This window comes from Schistocerca piceifrons, chromosome 2 (assembly GCF_021461385.2).
Source record: "Schistocerca piceifrons isolate TAMUIC-IGC-003096 chromosome 2, iqSchPice1.1, whole genome shotgun sequence".
Lineage (NCBI taxonomy): Eukaryota > Metazoa > Arthropoda > Insecta > Orthoptera > Acrididae > Schistocerca > Schistocerca piceifrons.
The window spans coordinates 995,735,662-995,751,369 of record NC_060139.1 but is presented as its reverse complement, the minus strand read 5'-3'; the positions used below and the strand labels follow the sequence as shown (position 1 = coordinate 995,751,369).

At 43.3% G+C, this 15,708-nt stretch overlaps 1 protein-coding gene across 1 annotated transcript in view; it reads right to left on the bottom strand.

The window, feature by feature from the left end:
- Nucleotides 1–334: 334 nt before the first annotated feature.
- The window catches only part of LOC124776044, a 31,402-nt gene continuing 16,028 nt past the window's right edge, over nucleotides 335–15,708 (bottom strand). Inside the window, exons 2-3 of the mRNA XM_047250884.1 lie at nucleotides 666–895; nucleotides 335–617 (exon numbers count right to left, since the gene is read on the bottom strand). Of these exons, the coding sequence (XP_047106840.1) occupies nucleotides 335–617; nucleotides 666–895 (513 nt within the window). The remainder of the gene's footprint in view (nucleotides 618–665; nucleotides 896–15,708) is intronic.

The following is a 15,708-nucleotide window of genomic DNA, read 5'->3' as shown; positions in this document are numbered from 1 at the left end:
CATGAAAGGTGTAGGTTATTGGTTTTCGGGGCCATTCTTTTGTAGGGATTATTGAAAGTCAGACTGCGTTGCGGTAAAAATGTTGTGTGTCAGTGTAGTGTTGATCAGAATAAGTAAAGATACAAATGTCCGAGTACGTTCAGTTCTGCTCAGCTGTTTGAACATGAAATAACGTAAGGGGTTTACCAGCACAGTAGCTCATAAATTTTTCTAAGGGGGCGTTTCATTGTCATCCTGTATGTTTTATGAACTTATCTTTTCTAAGGCGGTGCTTCCGTTATTACGTGTTCTTATTTCTCACAGAAGGGCTGAGAAATCGTGTACGAACAGTCTTTCAAACACGTGTAAAGCGGATAGTAGCCGCGTAGATGTATATTTCCCTCTCGACGTTGGAGACTTCAGTGACGTAGGAAGTTTGCACAGTGGAGGCCTGCCGCCGCCCCGCCCGGCCGGTGTCCCGCGCCGGCCCAGGGCCGCCCCCGCCTCCGCCTCCGCTTCCGCCTCCAGACAGCCAGCGGCCCCTGAGGAATCCCGCTGCCGGCCCGCGGCTGCCAGCTGAATTCCTCGCCTTGTGCCGCGCGCACACCCACCCTTCTCTCCCGGCGCCGCCTGCCCGCCTGCTGAATCAAAGTCATTACAGAGGCGTTCTACAGCGGGCCGCCCACAGCGCCCTGCGCCGTGCCGTGCGTTGTCTGCATTTCCCAGGAGATGAGATGTTGCTGCGGCGATCACCCCGCTCCGTCCCTGCGAGCGCTCCCCATTCTTCTCCTTCGCCTTCCCCTCGGTTTCCCTTCCTCACTCTCGTCTTCGTCGCACCTGGACTGTCTCCCTCTACGTCTTTTGTTGTGTTACTGTCCCACACTCCCATCACCTGCCCTATGGCCGCGATGTAGTACTGCAGGGGAAATTAAAAATGAATACAGCGACTACACACGGTTTTCGGTGTTGTGGTCTGCATTCTGAAGCCTGGTTTGATGCAACACTCCGCACTACCTCATACTGTGCTCTCCATCTCCGAGGAACTACTGCATACAACTGAACCTGCTAAATGTTTCCATCCATTGATTTGCGTCTGCAGTTTTTACCCCCTACAGTTCCCTCTACTGCCAAAATGGCGATTTCCTCATGCTTCAGAATCTGTCCTATCAATCGCTCCCTTCCTTTAGATATACACTTCTTTTCTTCCCAATTTGACTCACATGTGGAACGTGGTTACTCGTCGTCACCGATATCCTCCAAATTTATGGTATGTGCAGGGCTTGGCCAGAAATGAGACAGAGGTGGGAGCTACAGCTGGCCAACCGTTTAGATTAGATTAGATTAGTACTGGTTCCATAGATCATGAACAAGACACTTCGTAATGATATGGAACGCGTCAGGTTAATAAAAGGTGTCTATACAACATATTACATTACACAAAATATTACATGACACTTAATATTTTTAATTTTTTTTTTGACGGGTTTGGGGAAATTACCCACTTACTATATCCAAAAATTCATCTAATGAGTAGGAGTTGCCGTTAAGAAATTCTTTTGATTTCCTTTTAAATGCTATATGGCTATCTGTCAGACTTTTGATGCTATTAGATAAGTGACCAAAGACCTTTGTGGCAGCATAATTTACCCCCTTCTGAGCCAAAGTTAGATTTGAGTAGTGAAGATCATTCTTTCTCCTAGTGTTGTAGCCATGTACGCTGCTACTACTTTTGAATTCGTTCGGATTGTTAATAACAAATTTCGTAAGTGAATATATATATATAGTGAGGCTACAGTGAAGATCTCTAGCTCTTTAAATAATTGTCTGCAGGATGAGCTCCAGCCGTTATTCTGATTACACGCTTTTGTGCAATGAACACTCTTTTACTCAATGATGAGCTACCCCAGAATATAATGCCATACGAAAGCAGAGAATAGAAATAGGCGTGGTAAGCTAATTTACTGAGATGTATATCGCCAAAATTTGCGATGACCCTAATAGCAAAAGTAGCTGAGCTCAAACGTTTCAGCAGATCCTCAGTGTGTTGAAACGTTTGAGTTCAGCTACTTATGCTATAAAATATCAAACTCTAACTACAGAATAGCGCTGTAGTGACTGTTCCTTCGGATATGATGCGTGTCCCAGGGAACATTGTATCGCACTTGTTAATAACTCAGACACTGCTGCTTCGTACTTATTCGCCAAAATTAGGACCTCGCGTCTCAATAAATATGTCCTTCGTGGACGGGAATATACGCAACATATGAGTGCAGGTTGTGACACGTGGAGGACGATGTATGGAATTTGTGTCTGGCTGTGATTCGCGCACGGATAGCCAAAGCGATTAAGGCGACCGATCTTGTAAAGCGGGTAATACGTCTTTGAGACCAGGTACGGCACAAAATTTCATAGTCGTTATCCCATTACACAGGCGATGGTGGTTCATATTAGCAATTGCGAATTCACTTCCCATAGAACTTTTTCCAGTTCATGTCGATTTATTCCAGTTCATTGCTGTACGGTACCGGAAACATTTATTGTCCGCAGCTCGTGGTCGTGCGGTAGCGTTCGCGCTTCACGCGCCCGGGTTCCCGGGTTCGATTCCCGGCGGGGTCAGGGATTTTCTCTGCCTCGTGATAACTGGGTGTTGTGTGATGTCCTTAGGTTAGTTAGGTTTAAGTAGTTCTAAGTTCTAGGGGACTGATGACCATAAGTCCCATAGTTCTCAGAGCCATTTGAACCATTTTGAAACAGTTATTAAGGTTTCAAAGAGATAAACAGTCTTGGCTGCAAGAAAGCTTTGCTATTTTACGTTTTGTCTTAGCACCTGTTACGCCACCCCATATAAAGATACCTTAAACGAGGTGAAACGTGTTACTTGCAAAATATAAAATAATAAACCCTGTCTGATGTTAACATATTTCCTTTTCTAAGAATCGCTTTTCTTGCTATTGCCAGTCTCCATTACATATCCCCTCAACGTCGACCATCGTCTATTATTTTGCTGTCCAACGAGCAAAACTCATCTATTACTTTTAATGACTCATTCCCTAATGTAATTCGTCGCACGGTGTAGCAGCATTGTCTACGGCGTCTTGTCACGGTTCGAACGGCTTCCCCCGTCGGAGGTTCGAATCCTCCCTCGGGCATGGGTGTGTGTGTTGACCTTAGTGTAAGTTAATTTAAGTTAGATTAAGTAGCGTGTAAGCTTTGGGACCGATGACCTCAGAAGTTTGGTCCCATAAGACCTTGGTACAAATTTCCAAAATTTCGTAATGTAATTCCCTCAACATCGCATGATGTAATTGGACTTCAATCCATTACCACTGTTAATGTTCATCTTTTTACCTCTTTTCAAGACATTAACCATTCCAAATTAGGCTTTCTATCGCTATTATATTTCAAAATCACCAGTGTCGCTTAATGTAAACCATTTTCTGATCATAGCTCGTAATTACGAAATTCTTTTATTTTTAGTCATTAGTCTCCTGACTGGTTTGGTGAAGCTCACCACGAATTCTTTTCCTGTGCCAACCTCTTCCTCTCAGAGTAGCATTTGCAACCTACCTCCGCAATTACTTGATAGATATATTAGAATATATGTATTCCTCCATAGATTTTGCCCTCAACAGCTCCCTGTAGTGCCATGGAAGTCATTCCCTCATGTCTTAATACACGTCCAATCATCCCTTCCCTTCTTGTTTTCCACATATTTCTTTCCACTACGATTCTGCGCAGAACCTCCTCATGCCTCACCTTATCAGTCCACCTAATTTCAACGTTGGTCCACCTAACTTCAACGCTGGTCTGTAGCACCGCATCTCAAATGCGGTTTTCCCGCAGTCCATGTTTCACTACCATACAATGCTGTGCTCCAAACGTACAATGTCAGAAACTGGTCCTCAAATGAAGACCTATGTTGGAAGCTAGTAAAGTTCTCTTGGCAATGAGCGCCCTTTTTGACAATTCTAGTCTGCTTTTGATGTTCTCCTCGCTCCGCCCGTCATTGGTTATTTTGCTGAAAAGGTAGCAGAATTCCTTAGCTTCATCTACTTCGTAACCATCAATCCTGATGTTAAGATTCCCACAGTTCTCATTTCTGCTGCTTGTCATTACTTTCGTCTTCCCTCGATTTACTCTCAATCAATATTCTGTACTGATTAGACTGTTCATTTCATTCAGGAGATCACGTAATTCTTCTTCACTTTCATTCAGAATACCAATGTCATCAGCGAATCGTTTCGTTGGTACCCTTTCACCTTGAATTTTAATGCCAATCCTGAACCTTTCTTTTGTTTCCACCAATGCTTCTTCGATGCTCAGATTGAACAGTAGGGGCGAAAGATTACATCCCTGTCTTACACCCTTTCTATTCCTATCACTTCGTCCTTGGTCGTCCACTCTTATTATTTGCTCTTGGCTCTTGTACATATTGTATAATACCCATCTCCCCCTATAGCTTACCCCTATTTTCGTCAAAATTTCGAACATCTTGCACCATTTTACATTGTCGAACACTTTTTCCAGATCGAAAAATCCTATGTACACATCTTGATTTTTCTTTAGTCTTGCTTCCATTATCAACAACAACGTCAGAATTGCTTCTGTGGTGCCTTTCGTAAGGCGAAACTGACCGTCATCTAACACATCCCCAATTTTCCTTTCGATTCTTCTGTATATTATTTTTGTCAGAAACTGGGATGCATGAGCTGTTAAGCTGACTGTGCGATAATTCCCGAACTTGTCCAATCTTGCATTTTTGTGAACTGTGTGGATATTATTTTTCCAAAAGTGAGATGGTATGTCGCCAGACTCATACATTCTGCACACCAACGTGAATAGTCGTTTTGTTGCCACTTCCCCATAATTCTGATGGAATGTTGTCTATCCCTTCTGCCTTGTTTGATCTTAAGTTCTCCAAAGCTCTTTTAAATTAAATTACAGAGTAAGCGGTTCTAATGGGCCGATCTCGCCGTATTCGTTTTCTAATGCCCTGCATAAAACGTATAATATTTGCTACTCTGTCGAAAATTTACGTGGTGGGATTGTGACTGTCTGAAAATACAGTTTTATACTTACAATAAAGGAAAAGCAGCAGTCAGGCACTGTAAATAATGGTATTTATTATGAAAGTATAGCCATTTTAACTGTTTCGAAGTGTCAGATGCACCGTCAAACGTCTGTTCTCGTTTAAAATTACATTTTATACGTTGCACATTGATTGCTGGTATATTTTCGCTGTCAAGAAAGTTCGTTGGGGTGCAGGTTATACTGAAAATCCGCCGAGTTCATTTCATATTTCGCCAAATGGTAATCAAAATTCACCACTTTTTCTGAACTCTGAATTTCAGTCTGGAGCACAACATACACCTAAGCAAACATTTATATTAACCCGTGTCTGGTCGAGATAACTACGCATATGTATTTTCAGCTTAATGACTGTCAACGCTGTGCTCCCCATCGAATGAGGGTTGGTGTCTATTCATCGGGCAGTCTAAGACTAAAAATTTTCTGGACCATTGTCCTAGGAAACAGAGAGCTAAGGTATATCAAAAATTTTTGCTAAAACTGTCTTGGTCGCATAAGTATTTTATTTAAGCTGGTAACCGGTTTCGATTTATTGTACTTAGATCGTCTTCAGACTTCACACTCCATGACTGTGACAGGAGCTGGATTGACTGAACAGGCTGCTCTAGAGAGACGTAAGACATTAATATTGCACAATGGACACAGATATGTACCAGCACCGAGTGAATATCCCACCCACTTGAAAGATTGATACAGAAGCTTATCTCTGTTTCTTGAGAATCTACGCTGTCACCAGAACAGTTAGCGTATCTGTGACGATCGGAACGTAATTACTGATATGATTGAAATGCGGACAAGTCGCAAAATTATTGTCGTATTAAATGGGGAAAGGAAAGCAGAAGCAGATAGAGAAAGAAATGGGCAATCAGAGACAAAATTGAGCCAGGAAGTAGAAACGCCCTTCATGAGCAGCTCGTTGAGCGTGACGAAGTTATTATATCAATGCTTCTTACAAAGCTGAGTGTGGGGTCATGAAAAATTTCGTGAAGTTGCAAGGTAAAAGATTCAGAGCCTTTTCGGTAGCAGTGCAACAAGTTTTTAGAGTTGAATTAAGCTAAAGGGAAATAATATACTTTTGGAGAGACATACACGCCATTTGACTGTACAACAGGGTTTATTCCACAACCTAGATTTCGACCTTAGGCGATTTTCAACTGTTAACAACCGCAACACATTGGAGCACAATAGAACTACAAGTATTAGAAATACCGCAGGGCAAACTGATAAATTAATTCATTGACTGTATGATTTGTTCTCTTACTAGATATCAAAAATCATTAGACTTGGGTAAAACATAAATCAACGTCAAAATATGTACCTTCAATTATATGAACCTATTTCGTCATAAGTAAATGCGAGAACATTTACGTAATAGGCTGATTTACTGACAATGAGCATAACTTATTCGTTTGATATTATTGTGGGATAAAATAGATGACCATATCACATGTTTTAAACTTCATTCACTACGTTTAAGCAGCCACTGACACAAACGTAAATGAAGCGATCGTCAAAGACCATCACAAAGACAACCCAGTTTGTACCATGTGATCTGTGGTATGTCATGGGAACAGGCAGTAGGACTCTTTATTATGCAAGCTGGTTACATTGTCTTTGAAGTCGGCCGAAGTGGCCGTGCGGTTCTAGGCGCTACAGTCTGGAACCGAGCGACCGCTACGGTCGCAGGTTCGAATCCTGCCTCGGGCATGGATGGGTGTGATGTCCTTAGCTTAATTAGGTTTAATTAGTTCTAAGTTCTAGGCGACTGATGACCTCAGAAGTTAAGTCGCATGGTGTTCAGAGCCATTTGAACCATTTTTTTTGTCTTTGAAGTGAGCAGAAGATGCTAGTGTTTACATTATATGGCGTGAAGAGCGAACTTCCTAGTGCCCATGTGAAGACGCGACTGACACCATCATAATTTATGATACGTAGTAGTACATTCTTGCAAGACAGTGAATATTTGATACATGGTCAGTTATAAAATAAGCAGTTATATATTGTTATGAATTACAATCATGTTAAAAAAGTGGTCAGTTATATAAAATAAATGGTCACAAACATAGTGGGCATTTAAACGCTTTGGATAAAAGCGTCAAATAAAATACCAATACTAATTTTACATAATATGCCCATAATGTAATATGTACTCATACTTTCACAAATGTGGAATCTTATTGCTGACATCCACTTCCAGGACATAACGAAACGTGCTGAATGACATGTCTGCGTGGCATCCAAGTCAGTCGTAACTAACTTCCTTGCAAACTATGCGTAACACAGAACCTCACTCGTCTCCTCCTCCATTTCAGACGTACGGCTGTGGAACAGATTAGCCTGAAAGACGCGTCTTACACAAAACCACTCTGCATTCAAAGGGAGGTTAAAGCGCCTCTTTTGGCATATTCCGACTTTTATTTTCTATCCACCGGGGAAACTGTTTATAAGTCGCACCTGTTTCTGCCACCTCCTTTTATTTCTCATTTCGTCTTTCCACCTCACCTGCTGATCTTATCTTATTATTTCTCAATCTTCCTCTGACTAGTCAACTTATTATCCACATTGATTCCTTCTGCACTTTAGAAGGTTGTTCATGGCTATTTTCTGATTAGTTTTGTTTATGGGCCTGTGATCATCAGAGAGAAGTAACGTAATTATGATTTATTGAGATTGTCACCCCAGTTACCTTTATTTATGAGAAAATAGCTTGACAATAGTGAGAAAGTCTCAGTACGACAACATAGAAAACAGGGGAAAGCAACAACCCTCAAACAATGCAGAAGTAGTATAACGGGGTTTCCGTGGAAGAGGAAACGTACCTACAAGACGTCGTTGTGCCATCCTTCAGGTGCATTTAGTGAACCCATACATGACGTACAGTTCGGCGAACACTTGAACACTAAACCTATCCAAACTGTTGTGTACTCAACCGGTAAAAAAGCCGAGACAGTCCCGAACAGCACTGAAGGAAATCTTGAGGTCGAAATGTAAAGTGGACTTTACAGCTGTCACCAGGTACTAGGACAACTGCTTCCACACAAGATACACAGCCCTTACCGTCGACATTTACAGTGCTAGGCAACTATTTTCAGTGCAGTGCCGATACAAAGATAAAAGAGGAAAAGAACTCAACAGAAGTGCATGTACCCTGTAACGAACCACCGAAGACCACGGTACCTGATACTGAGAAAATATCCCTGAAGAGCTCCCTAAATTTTTCCAGTGGAAATCTGGTTTACTATATTTATTGGTGATGCGCCATAGGAAATGCAATGTTTACTCACCGAGGACGTCTGTTAAGATTTGTGAGGGGCCCCGGAGGCCGTAACATTGGCAAGTGAAATAAAAGTATAAATAAATAAAATACGTTATTATTTTAGAGTACTAGCAGGTTAGATAGGGAATTTAAACGTCTAACTATTCCATGTAGTTTGGAATGAACTTATGTTGCGCTGATCAAGCTGTTAACGAAGTTTTTCACCACAAAAATGTGATGCTACTACAGTTTCGGCATTAGTTTCACACCCTCAGGAGAATGAACAGAAACCCATCAGCCAGACTGCGCGTCTCGGGGCTCCCTCTGGCAGGAAGTGTGATATCGATTGTTGTCGGTATAGCAGCAGCGGCGAAGGCAAAAAGATCACGCAGTAAAGCGGATCGGCGGGCATCCGCTACAATGGCCGTTACATTCTGCGGCTAGCTCCCCCAGCCCGATATGCCACGTCGCGTCGGCAGGTGTCGTCGGCGCGATAATCGCGGCGCATCTCCCCCGCCCGCCACCTCCACCAACTGCCTGGCAGGTACTACGAGGCGCGGAGGCTGCGCGCCGACCTGCCGGGGACACACGTCGGCGATAAAACCGACAGCGCGGCTGCCACGCAGGCGCGTTCTCTGGCGACACGTGTTTTGATTTGAATGCTCCCGACACCCTCTGCCGCCGCCTGTCGAGCGAGCCACTGCGGCTGCCTCGCTTCCCGGCCTGAAGGGTCTTTTTATGCACCGCTGCTGTGTGCGCCGGAAGGTTCCCAGACAATGATCCAGCAACATTTTCTCTATTTTCTGTTGGTACGTGCCCTGAAACATTTCGGTTCTTCTGTTCTCAGAAACTTTTCACTACCATACGAACAAGGTATACATCATATCAAATCTGTTTTTTTCTTTAAACCAATATTTTGACACATAGGACTTATTCTTTTAGTTGAAGTTTCATAGAAATGGGATCGTGTCATATTGTAAAATGAACGTCACTGAAGTAAAATGATACTCTGCCAAACCCTAACCCAAGATCGATTGAGGAACGAATCGGCATAGAGTAGTAACTCTTCTCAGATAACGAAGAAAAAATTAGCTGCCTCCAATTAATAGCAAGCATTACGTAAGTGCTCTTTATCACGGCAGCGGAGGGGACGATACACTATGTGATCAAAAGTATCCGGACACCTGTCTGAAAATGACTTACAAGTTGGTGGCGCCCTCTATCGACAATGCTGCAATTCAATATGTTGGTGGCCCACTCTTAGCATTGATGACAGTTTCCACTCTCGCAGGCATACGTTCAGTCAGGTGCTGGGAGGTTTCTTGGGGAATGACAGCCCGTTCTTCACGGAGTGCTGCACTGAGGAGAGATATTCACAATGTACATACGTAATGTACCTGATAGATATTTGCCCATCCACTCATTACTCGCGCATACTAAGGTGACGATTCCCGTAAGAATTCGGGCAACCTGTGCGCATTCTCACAGACGAGGGTCAATGGCTGTGTAGCCTTTAACTATGTATATGAAGATAGTAGAAAGAAAAGATACCGTTAATGACCATGGCAGATGGGCAAATATCTATTAGGTACATTACGTATGTAGATTGTGGACAGTTGGGAATGTGGGTCTGACGGGAAGCGTGCAACGGATAAGTCCCTGCAGTCGCGCTATTCATCTGTGTCCTCGGTGGCTCGGATGGATTTATGTATAACATAGCCGGCACGGTAGCTGAGCGTGTTCGGTCAGAGGGCTGCGTGCTCTCTGTAATAAAAAAAGGTTGAGTCAAAGAATCAACTATCAACTCGAACGGATGTCTTGTGACGTCCTCGCAGACCAAACACAACGAACAACGCCGAACAAAATGAAAAAAAAAAAGATGGATAGAGCGTCTGCCATGTGAGCAGGAGATCCCGGGTTCGAGTCCCGTCGGGGCATACTTTTTCAGCTCTCCCCATCGAGGTATATCAGCAAAACCTACGGCATCTGAGGGTTTCAATTATCATTTTTTCTAGAGAAGCGGCACGGTCATCAATGGTATCTGTTCTTTCGAGAGCAGTTACTATCTTCACATGTGTCATTTATGTATAACATTTATGAAGGTATCTCAGGTCACCAGCCGACTCGTGGCGTGGCAACGTTTCGACGAGTTTCCTACTCGTCATCTTCAGGTGAGGCAGCGTAATCATGTACAGGTGGTTCCTTTGTAGCTGCTCGACCACGCACTTTTCCGAGACCTAAGCGGATGGGCCAATCTCTTTGTTTCCGCATTACGACAATGACTACTATTTTCAGCGTGCCGCCGACGGGCTGCCACCTGCCGCCTGTGAGTGGTTATTGCACACAGACGTCGAACATAGGCGGTGGTCACATTAATGCGACAAGGAATTTTAGAACATGTTTTTTTTGCTCGAGTATCATGTCGTTTTTGGAAACCCAGAACTACTATGTAGGAATCAACATGGAATCCGGAAACAGCGATCGTGTGAGACCCAACTCGCTTTAATTGTTCATGAGACCCAGAAAATATTAGATACAGGCTCCCAGGTAGATGCTATTTTTCTTGACTTCCGGAAGGCCTTCGATACAGTTCCGCACTGTCGCCTTATAAACAAAGTAAGAGCCTACGGAATATCAGACCAGCTGTGTGGCTAGATTGAAGAGTTTTTAGCAAACAGAACACAGCATGTTGTTATCAATGGAGAGACGTCTACAGACGTTAAAGTAACCTCTGGCGTGCCACAGGGGAGTGTTATTGGACCATTGCTTTTCACGATATATATAAATGACCTAGTAGATAGTGTCGGAAGTCCCATGCGGCTTTTCGCGGATGATGCTGTAGTATACAGAGAAGTTGCAGCATTAGAAAATTGTAGCGAAATGCAGGAAGATCTGCAGCGGATAGGCACTTGGTGCAGGGAGTGGCAACTGACCCTTAACATAGACAAATGTAATGTATTGGGAATACATAGAAAGAAGGATCCTTTATTGTATGATTATATGATAGCGGAACAAACATTGGTAGCAGTTACTTCTGTAAAATATCTGGGAGTATGCGTTCGGAACGATTTGAAGTGGAATGATAATATAAAATTAATTGTTGGTAAGGCGGGTACGAGGTTAAGATTCATTGGGAGAGTCCTTAGAAAATATAGTCCATCAACAAAGGAGTTGGCTTACAAAACACTCGTTCGACCTATACTTGAGTATTGCTCATCAGTGTGGGATCCGTACCAGATCGGGTTGACGGAGGAGATAGAGAAGATCCAAAGAAGAGCTGCGCGTTTCGTCACAGGGTTATTTGGTAACCGTGATAGCGTTACGGAGATGTTTAACAGACTCAAGTGGCAGACTCTGCAAGAGAGGCGCTCTGCATCGCGGTGTAGCTTGCTGTCCAGGTTTCGAGAGGGTGCGTTTCTGTATGAGGTATCGAATATATTGCTTCCCCCTACTTATACCTCCCGAGGAGATCACGAATGTAAAATTAGAGAGATTAGAGCGCGCACGGAGGCTTTCAGACAGTCGTTCTTCCCGCGAACCATACGCGACTGGAACAGGAAAGGGAGGTAATCACAGCGGCACGTAAAGTGCCCTCCGCCACACACCGTTGGGTGGCTTGCGGAGTATAAATGTAGATGTAGATGTAGATGAAGGAACGTCGTGCAACCGAGCTACAGCGTCTGCGTGATACATTTCGCAAGAACGGCTATTGGAAACTATAGATAGAGAGCGCTCTCCAGACTAAAAGGACGAAGACAGTAAGACTCCAGAAGAAGAAACCATACACCTGGTGTTCCTTCCGTACGCAGGACCGCCCATAGCGAAGATTGCCACGATAATAAACAACCACAACATAAAATCGATTTTCCGCTTAAAAACATGCTTGGAGCAAGCAAACACCTACCAGAGCTTGGGGCACCTTGCGCCTGCACCACGAGTTGGCAGTGTTGTATGCAGTACGTCTGCCAGAGGCAGCATTGCATTTTACAGTGTTGTTCAGGGTTTGCAAGGCCAAATCGACAACCTGTTGTGGCACAGCACAGCATCGATGAAGGAAACTGTTTCTGAACATACAGGAGAGTTCTGCCACGCCAAAGAGTTAGCGGATCCCGTCGTCAAAGAAGCAGTGGATATAATAGTAAATGATGGACTTGTCAACCGGGACAGTGATTTTCAAATCTCCAACTCAGCTAGTCACTGGCAAAAACCCGTCACGAATGCTCTGGTACTCAGTGAACTGGGCATGAATTCGACACTTCGCTAGAACGTTACTACTAGGGAACTCGCTGAAGCATTGAGACAACACGAAGCCATGACTCGGCTGACGACCCGAGAAGATTTTATCAAAATCAAAATGAAGCAAATGAGCAACGGTTTTTTGCCAGAAGAATTTGGAACTTCAATTACTGTGCTAAAATTTATACAGTGTCACCATCGTGATCCGTGGATCCTAAAATTGAGGATTCGATTTCATGGACGCTACACTTTCCCACAAATGGCATTATTTCTCAGAGAATAAGTAATCTAGTAAAACAAAAATGGTTAAATGGCTCTGAGAACTATAGGACTGTGGTCATCAGTCCCCTAGAACTTAGAACTACTTAAACCTATCTAACCTAAGGACATCACACACATCCATGCCCGAGGCAGGATTTGAACCTGCGACCGTAGCGGCCGCGCGGTTCCAGGCTGAAGCGCCTAGAACCGCACGGCCATACCGGCTGGCAGTAATCTAGTCGAGTGAGCTGAGAATTAGTTTGAAGAGGAATATATCATGTCCTCCAAGTGCGTCTTTCAAAAATTAAATCAGTATTCGTAACACTTCCAGTTACATCGTACCTACCTACAATCTTCTTACAGTTTTCTTTCGTTGCATATTGTTACATCATTCAGTAAGGGCTCGTGACTGAAAAAAAGGGGCAGTGACATGGTTGATGAAGTTACGTAAATCAGTACGACTACCTGTGGGCAAGTAATTAAGTTATTAATTAAAAGGGCTGCCGATAAAATATAACAGTAAGTAATCGTATAGTATGTGCAGCAAACCCCAGAAAATTTTCCATGCCGTTTACATAGCTCCAGATTATGTTCCCACGCGAACGCCTATAACAGTAATCCAAACTCGCAATTTACCTTCCCGCGTAAGAAGTTTAATACACCCGTTCATTATGCAAACGAGATGCCAAAAGAGTAATAGGATACTCTCGTTCATAATGAGGGAGTGGGAGGCAGCAACCGAAACAAGCGCGCAGCGGATTCTCAACACTCACATACCTGTTATTGGATGTGAAATAAGTGTTCCCATATAGTCACAGACAGGGTATTATCTTACGTACCAATACGTACCTATACAATAGAGTGAGGGCCCTATTTGAAAGAACATATAAATAGTTAGCAACATCTTACATCTTGTTACAACTGACTCAAAGAACATTGGATATTAGGATGCAGCATGTTCATTAAACAAGCGATTAAATAGAAAAAATGAAAGTTTCCTCTTTTTTCTGTTATATGAATGGTACGAGAAGTATAAAAACATTGCTTTGGATGCACAGAGCAGAAAATACCACAGCGAGCTGCATCAAATGTGATGTCATCCGAAGCCCCAAAGCAAAGTTGGTACGTAGCAAAGCAAACACAAGACCAAAACTTTCTAAAGCCAAGATCGTATGTATATTTCTGTATTTCCAAAAACAAGTTTGGACAGACTTTACTATCATCTTGAAGTCTTCATACATTTTTGTTATAAAACATGTTTATTTTGAGTTGGACCTCACCTCAGTTTGCAATGTTAGCAAATTGAACATGTTCTGTAACTTTTGAAGACCTGAAGATGACAACCAAGTATATCAAAACCGGATTTAATAAATAAAGCACTACTTAGGCAATCTTGGCTTTAGAAAGTTTTTACCGAGTACAAGTAATCGCTCCTTCTGATTTCTCGACATTACGAAATTCAAGCAGCCACAAAGAAGATGACGGTCGCTGGTAGCCGCGCACGAGCAACGGGAAACAGCATCTCCGATATAGCGATGAATTGGGAATTTTTCCGTACGACATTTCACGAGTGTACCATGAATATCAGGAATTCGATAAAACACCAAATCTCCCTCATCGGTGCGCCTGAAATAGATCTTGCAAGATGGACCGATGACAACTGAAGAGAATCATTCAAGGTGACAGAAGCGTAATCCATCCACAGATTGCTCGAGATTTCAATGCTGGGGAATCAACAAGTGTCAGCGTGCTAACTATTAAACGAAACATCAGCGATATGGGCGTTCGGAGCCGAAGGCCCACTCGTAAACCCTCTATGACTGCACGACACACAGCCTTAAGCCTCGCCTGGGCACATCAACACCGACATAGGACTGTTGATGACTGTAAACATGTTGCCTGGTCGTTACAATTTGCATCGAGCGGCGTGTGCAGTTCTAGTTGTGTGGGATCACTGACACGTCTAGATACGATTCTGTCAAGCGATACGTACTAATTTTCCTTTCTGGTGACAGACATCCTTTCATGTACACTATCCATTCCGATGGACTCCACCAGGACAGTTCAACAGCCCATACGTCCAGAATTGCTACAGAATGTCTCCAGGAGCACCCTTCTGAGTTTAAACATTTTCGCCGCCCACCAGATTCTCCGGACATTAACGTTATTGAGCATCTCTGGGATGCCTTGCAACTGCTGCTCAGAAGACATCTCCAGTCTCCCGTACATTTACGGATAGACGGACAGTCCTGCAGGATTCATGGTGTCAATTCCCTCCAGCACTACTGGACATTAGTGGAGTCCATGCAAGGTCGTGTCGGCACTTCGCGTGCTCGAGGGTGCCCTACACTATGTCAGGCAGGTGTATCAGTTTCTTTGGCTCTTCAGTATATATACATTATAAGATCGACGTTGTCTACGGAATTAGCATGTATTAGTACAGTACGTATAAATATGGAGTTTAAAAAACTAGATATACAAAATTTAGGGTGTTTAGCGGACTGGAAAAGAAAGACATTTTCCTTTAAAATAAATGTCACAGCTGCACCGTTTCCCCACCAGGTGTCCATGAAGGTTTAGAAGGTGATGATGTTCAGATAGGGTGTTCAAACTACCAAGTGAAGAATATTGTTTCAGAGCTTTTAATGATATCCTACGAGTTTGTTTCTGTGGGCTGAGATGAAGTGTTTGGTGTGCAGACAGCGATAATCGCGCCAAAGGAGCATATCTGCTTAGAAAACTATATGTTTGTACGAGGAGACAGAGGATGAGGAGGAAGCCGCAGCCATTGTTCATGCAACTCCTGGTTATTCTGGGGGTGCCAGACAATCATTAGAACGCAGACAATAAATGTGTGTTGGTGTAAACGGAAGATACTTAAAGCAATA